At 31.5% G+C, this 7461-nt stretch overlaps 1 protein-coding gene across 1 annotated transcript; it reads left to right on the top strand.

The window, feature by feature from the left end:
* The first annotated feature begins 2302 nt into the window (after nucleotides 1-2302).
* On the top strand, nucleotides 2303-7016 carry LOC142628153 (WAT1-related protein At4g30420-like). Its single transcript, XM_075802212.1, has 7 exons — nucleotides 2303-2519; nucleotides 3299-3370; nucleotides 3491-3607; nucleotides 5191-5392; nucleotides 5477-5635; nucleotides 5793-5944; nucleotides 6652-7016. The coding sequence occupies exons 1-7, from the start codon at nucleotides 2341-2343 to the stop codon at nucleotides 6878-6880; spliced, it is 1110 nt and encodes a 369-aa protein (XP_075658327.1). The 5' UTR covers nucleotides 2303-2340; the 3' UTR covers nucleotides 6881-7016.
* Nucleotides 7017-7461: the final 445 nt, after the last annotated feature.

Raw genomic sequence — 7461 nt, 5'->3', positions numbered from 1 at the left:
TTAGTTTACAGGAAGCCCAAACTTATGCACCACTGAACCATTGATGAAGAAGAGCCCAAGCTTATATTAACAATGTCAAATAGCATGGATAAACAAAGTTTGAAGACTAATCCCATTCCCATGTTGCTTGAGAAAGAAAGAGACTGTAGAGAATCTATGGATAGCACAAGGCCTCTTGCCTCTCCAACTTCTTTAAAGTCGTCCTTAAAGGCCTTTATAATTTATATAGACGAAACAAGTAGGACTAAAAACAATCCAACTTCAATTAAAACAGTACCTCGGCAAAAATTGATTTGCGAATTTTGATTGCTTTTTGATTGATCAAAGGTCAATTGAACGTCAATCGAAAGGTCGATCTATTGAACGACTGTCAAGATTATACATATTCTTCTTTCTTTTAAGTTGTTCTTTTGTACAAATGTTCTTGAATTTGAGAATGAATTACAAACTCTAAATCAAATACTATGAGTCTGTTTGGATAGAACTTATTACTGAAAACTGAAAATATTGTAGCAAAATAATTTTTAAATGTGTAAAAAATACTGTTCATGTTAAAAATTACTGTTTATTGGCCTAAAATCATTGTTCATGGCCAATAAACAGTGACAGGCACGCTGAAAAAAAAAAAAAATCCAAAACGTGGACACTGGACACTGGACACTGGACGTTGAATCCAAACGCCCTCTATGTTTTAAACTTCCACGAAATGTTTTTAAAACAATTTCACAACAAATTCTAATTAAATATAATATTTTTCAAAATAAATTATACCAAACTGACACTTTCTTGTGCCCATAAGGGACAGAGTGACAGACTTCATACGTACAAGTTGGCCATTATTTTACATTATAACAGAAATTGAGTGTGAACATTAATTATTTTTTCAGAGACATCAAATCTCACCTTGAAATAATTTTTTCTGATGTTTGTAACTATGTATGGTCATTACACACGAGGCGTGGACGGTGCCAGAAAATTGCCATAATTTTTAAATACAACCATATGCATGCATGTATGGAAAAGAATTCACAGTTTTTAGTCAGCTGAGTCAGCCAGCATTCAGCAAAAAGAGTCAGCTACAGCCCATATGGTTTGGTTGGCATTTGTACCATTATATGATTCTTCTTCATTGGATCCAATTGTAAAAAAAATTGAAAAAACCCTAACTTCTAAAGATTATTATATCTAACTCTTACATGTAAGAAATAAAAATAAAAAATGCGAATGGAACATGGAGAGGACAGACATACTTTAAGATTTATCCATCATTATGAGTAAAGTTCCAAAACCAATTAATCATTATGCCAGCTAATTAGAACAGCAAGGCTGACATCACATTTCAATGATTTCATCTTCATCTCCTTGATAAAAAAAAATGCATACTTTAAGACAGCAAAGCTCCAATTTTGATTAAACGTAATTTTTTTTCTTTGTCTATTTTCCTAAGATAAAATAAATAATTTCCCCCCAACGGTTAGCGCCAAGAATAATATTTAAAAATAGTTAATCCATTCGATTGTCATGCAAGTTCCATTTTTATTTTTTGAAGACATGGATGTCCAGGACTCAGGCTCTATTTTTTACTTAATAATAATTTTTGAATGAAAAAACTCAAGTAACCTAACTCCCAATATATATATATATATATATAGTCAAAACAGCAGCGAGTTAGTAGGATATTCAAGACTAGATTGAGTTGTACTCATCCGTTAAATGCTATCATTGATATACTAAGTTAAATATGTTAAAATAGATTCAGAAATGGAAGTATAATATAAAGAGCACAAGAACACGAAAGTTATCCTAACAGCTTATGTCCACAAAAGAAACACTTACTAGTTACAACTTTATTGTATAAAAATGTAATATAAATTCTGTATTATAATAAATATAACATGAGTGTATATAGAAGGTTAAACCTTAAACTTCTAATACAGGTAAGAGACCTGTCTGCACATAAAGTAGGATTGGTTTCAGCCTATACTAATGAGTTAATATATGACAACTTTTTTCATAACTGTTGAGTTGGCAAATTTTCATTAGTTAAACTTATTAACAAAAAAAAAAAAAAAATTCATATATTACTTAGTAATAGCCGTTAGACTTTTTGTCAGAACTTGTGTGTATACAAACCTTTTCTTATCATTTATACCTGTCATAATTCACACAAACATGCACTGGCCAATATTTGTCATTCCTAGGAAAGTGTGTCACAACTCACATACTTTCTATACCAACTATAAATAAACCATTCCTTCTCTATGCGTGTGTTATATATTGGTGTGTCGCAGAGTCACACCAGCATATCCAAGGAAAATTCTTTTGCATCGTTGTGTAGCTATGGGTGGTTTCGACGAGTACAAGCATGCAGTGGCTATGGTGGGGTTGCAATTTTCTTATGCATGTAGTTCTCTCTTCACTAGAATAGCTCTGGTACAAGGAATGAGTCCCAGGGTATTTGTAGCTTACAGGCAAGCCATAGCAGCTTTGGTTATGACACCAATAGTTTGTTTCTCAAGGTGATATTCTCTCTCTCTCTCTCTCTCTCTCTCTCTCTCACACACACACACACACACATATTGTATAATTGTTGTATACAATGTAGTGTTACTGATACCGTACCGTATCAGCCTGTACCAGTATAAGTACACTCTTATTTCGTACTGGAAAAAATACCAGTCATACTGGCAAATTTCGGTCGTACCGGTTGCGTACCAGCCATACCGGACCGAAACACAAAATGCTGTTTTTTTTTTTTTTTTTGTTTGTAATTGTGGCAGTTTTTGTTTCTAAAATAATCAATAATAAAAGTATTTTGTAGATAATTTCATTATTTCACCTAATTTTTGATCTCTCCAATTCTCTTACTTAATTTGAATTTGGTGTTTGAATTAAGAGTTTCATTTTCTTCTTTTTTTAACTATTTTACCTGCATTGATTCTAATCTCCGGTTGATCTTTAGGTTACTACATCAATCAACATACAATAGTTGAAATGGAAGGTCTTTATGAGACTAAAAGTTGAAGAGTCTGTGTGTGTGTGTAAATAAAGATTTTGTGTGTGTGTGTGTATATATTAAATATATAAAATAGCGGTAAACCCGAAACGGTATACCGGTATTGACCGGTATCCGAAATATATCGTAGCGGTGGCCAAACCGGTACAGCCTCCGATACGGTATTGCTTTCCTTGGTACAATGCCCCTCTCATATTGGTATAGGCCTTATAGACATGAGATCTATTCATGACACAAATTAATGCATGGAAATTTATGATTAACATAGCTTTTTGTTGGCAGGAGAAACTCCAATATTAAGTGTTCTTTGAACTTGAGAAGCTTCTCTTTGATATTTTTGACCGCTCTTTTTGGGTAGATTTCTATCTGAATTTGTTTCCTTCCTTAATTAAGTTTTTATCTATATTTTTTCTAAATTACTTAAATTATTTATTGGGACCTACTAAAATTCTTTACCTTCTCCCCCCACTGCAGTGTAACATTGAATCAGAACCTCTTTTTTGAGGGCCTATACTTAGCATCAACCTCAATTTCAACTGCGATGAGCAATCTTGTCCCCGCAGTTACCTTTGTACTCGCATCTATTCTTGGGTAAATTTATTCACTTTATTGAGTTCTTTAATTAGTTCAATGCTCCGTTTTTTTTTTTTTTTTAGAAAGCTCCGTTTTTGGATAAATTGTAGTTATATTATAGTATTATATATAGGGTCATTTACAATTAATGTTCATTATAAAATATGAAAAATTGCAATTAATGCACTTATTTAATTATGTTTTTCATAGACCCCTACTTAATTGACTAATATGCAATAAACATTTCAATGATTAAATTAATATCAAAATTAAAAAGTATTAGGGCCCGTTTCGTTGGATGGGTGAAAAAGTGGGAAGATAGAAAATTGGGAAGAGATAGAAAAGTAGGAGAATGGAAGAGATTTATAGTTTTCTCTCAGATGTATTTGGTTGGGAGGATGGGAAAATTGAGAGAAGAAAAACACAATTATTTGTTTGAGAAGAAAAATGAGAGGATGAAAAATGTAATACAGATAAATTTACTCTTATGTTCCTATAAGATAAAACTATTAAAACATTATAATTTTTTTATTAGATTTCCCACAAATATATTAAATGCATTTATAAGAATAAAACTCTACTTTTTTTTTTTTTAAAATTACGCATTATTTCTCAATGAAAAAACCAAAACACAAATTAAAAAAGAAAATACGATGATTAGGTTTCATAAAAAACTAACTCATCCTGTACCCATTGATCCAAGACTAGCACGAATAATATAGGATGTCCTCTGCCCAAAAGCTAATCAAGTAATCATGACTCACTTGTCTTGGATGGCAACTTTGAGGGAGTAAGTGAGTAATTTAGGGGGTGTTTGGTAGATTAGTTCTAACACATTTTCACACATTTTAAATAACATTATACATATTTTCACACACATTTTCACCCATACGTATATCAAAAACACCTAAACAATATAACTCAAACTTCTCTCCCAAACAATCCCTTAATATTTGGAGCATATTTTCTCCTTTTACCTCCTTAGTTTTCCTCCCAAATGGAGAGGATAAAAATTTGTGGGCCCAATGTGATTTTCTTCCACTTTGTTTTCTTTCCTTGTTTTCTTTCCTTCTTGAATCAAACAAGTCTCCTCCCCCGTTTTCCTCTCCCGTTTTCATCCCTCCTATTTTCATCCCAACCAAATAGAGCCTTAGTGTGATATTGTAGGTTTCAAATTAAGTTATAATTATACAGTAATTTTGATAGATTAGTGCAATCCACTATTTGTCCTTTATTTTTTATTTAATTTGAAAATTATTTAGACAACAAAAAGTGGGTTCCAATTAGTTTAACCGACAAAATATTTTGTCATCGAATAAAATATTTGAGATTCAAGCCACTCATAATAAAAAAATTAAAAAAAGACGATGCCATGACCTAAGAATAAAAAGAAATTATCTTGAAGAAAACGCTATAAAATAAAATACTATTGTATGTTAAGAAATTAAGAAAAAACCGGTATAAGAGTTTCAATTGCAACAATTTGTAATTTATTTAGGAGGAACATTGCAAATGAAGTTATAGTTTAGGGTGGACAGTTAAAATTAACCCTATTTATTTCCAAAGTTTTTACAAGTTTATTTTCTGTATTCGATAATTAGATTGGAGAAGTTGAATTTTGGAAGCATGAGAACTATTGCCAAGATATTAGGGACAATCCTGTGTGTCAGTGGAGCAGTGATCATGGCATTGCTTAAGGGGCCAAAGCTGCTTAATGCTGAATTACATCCAGAAAATTGGTTGCTGGGTTGTATATTTGTCTTTGCAAGTTGTTGTTGCTGGGCATTATGGCTGATTTTACAGGTATCGATAGCTCTATAGTTCTCTTTTAGTGATCTGATAACTATGCCAGATCTAGATCACTAAAAAGCTATATTTTTTTTCCAGGTTCTAGTTTCAGAAAGCTATTCTGACCACCTATCTTTATCAGCTTGGATGTGTTTCTTAGCCACAATACAATCAGCGATACTTACATTAATTATAGAGCGAGACCCAAATGTATGGAATATACATTCACCTCTTGAAGTTGGATGTATTTTATTTACAGTAAGTAGTTTTTTATTTAATTAAATGCTAAGAACATTTTTCAGTACGTAGTTGGTTTTCAATAAAATGTTCATTTTAATTGCTCATTTAAGATGATAACTGAATTAGAAATTGACATGATATTAATAGTTGAAACTGGAAAATATTATATGAGTAGGGATGTATAGGATCTGGGCTTACATTCTTCGTTCAAGCATGGGTCATATCAAGAAGGGGTCCACTCTTTTCTGCAATGTTTAATCCTCTGTGCACGGTTATTGCGACCATATTGGCTGCTGCGTTGTTTCACGAGGAGATCTATACCGGAAGGTAACATTTGTCTCGACTTTGCAAAACTTGAATTATCTATTTAATTAAAACTAATTTTATTAACCAGAAAATCCCTATATTCCATTCTGCTTTGATTGAGATGAGACTTTAACAAAATTATTTTATCTTGGAGCATTAGCATGTTCTAAAAATATGCCATTTTGACACATTAAAAAGCGATTTTATCTATTTTAACATACTAATTTACAATAAATTTTATATTACATATTTTTTTTTAATCATTTTAGATAAATATTTTTTCTTTATTCTTTTGATTTTTTTTATATTCTTTTTTTTTTTCTCTCAAAAGCATTGAAGACATATGGGAGAGAGAAAGTTTAAATAACTATTAATTAATTCCAACAATCATGAGGAGAGAAAGTTTGGATAAAAATTTAACAAAATATTTATGCCATTCTATTTGTGCGGTAGTGTGGCAAATTTTTTTTGGCATTTGATGCATCTCATGTAGGTAGATTTTTAGTGTTTGGTATACTAAATGCTAAAAATATAGCATTTAATGCACTTGATGCTAGTGCACTTTAAAACAATTATTTTTTTGATGAACACTTTAAAACAATTATTATGACAACTTGGATTTTTCATTCATATTTTTTGGGCAATTGAATGTGTTTTCTAGGCAATTTATCAATGCTTTGATAAGTTAACTATAGATATCTAAAATAGACAAATGTGGATTTTTTCAGCTTAATTGGTGGAGTTGGTGTGATTATTGGTTTATATGCCGTGCTATGGGGTAAAGCTGAAGACCTTGTCGAAATCAAAGAAAACGCAAATTTCCAGACTGATGAGGCGAGTACCGTGAAGACCTCGAAAATTGATAGTTCAGAGAAAACAAGTTGGAAAATTGATTTGGAGAAACCCCTTTTGACTGATAAAGCATGCAATGTTGACGAGAGTGGGATATGTAAATAAATTTAAAAAAAAAAAAAAAAAAAAACCTTCACATGCAATGGTGTATCGATTAGCATCGAAGAACATGTTTGTGCAACTATTGATAGATAAACCTTGAAGGAAATAATTTTGTAACATCTACTTGTGAAATAAAAGAAATATTTCATGCCACCATCCATGTAATCAATGGCAGAGCTAAGAAATTTTCTTAGAGGGCTGGTGAATACATTTTTATATAATTTTTAGATTTTTACCAAATGTAAAAAAAAGTTAAGGGAAAATTTCAAAAGCTAGGGAGGCTATGGCCTCTTTTAGAGCATCCACACCAGTCTATTAAAAGATTCTGTTTATTTTACACAAAAAACTTACTTTTTTTATTTTACACCATCACTTTTATAAAACACCCATTAATTTATCTATTATACACACTTTTTTTTATTAAAATAACAATTCTCCTCCATTTTTTATTATTTTTCACCTACCCCAACCTAACACCCCCCCCCCCTTCTTTTTTCCCTGAGTCAACACTCCCTTCTTCGGTCCTTATCTCTATCTCCGCCTCTCTTTCTTCTCCTTCTTCTATTTTTTTTTTTTTGAGAATC

Source organism: Castanea sativa, chromosome 1, assembly GCF_040712315.1.
Source record: "Castanea sativa cultivar Marrone di Chiusa Pesio chromosome 1, ASM4071231v1".
Classification (NCBI taxonomy): domain Eukaryota; kingdom Viridiplantae; phylum Streptophyta; class Magnoliopsida; order Fagales; family Fagaceae; genus Castanea; species Castanea sativa.
The sequence above is the reverse complement of the archived record's forward strand: the minus strand, read 5'-3'. Positions and strand labels throughout refer to the sequence as shown.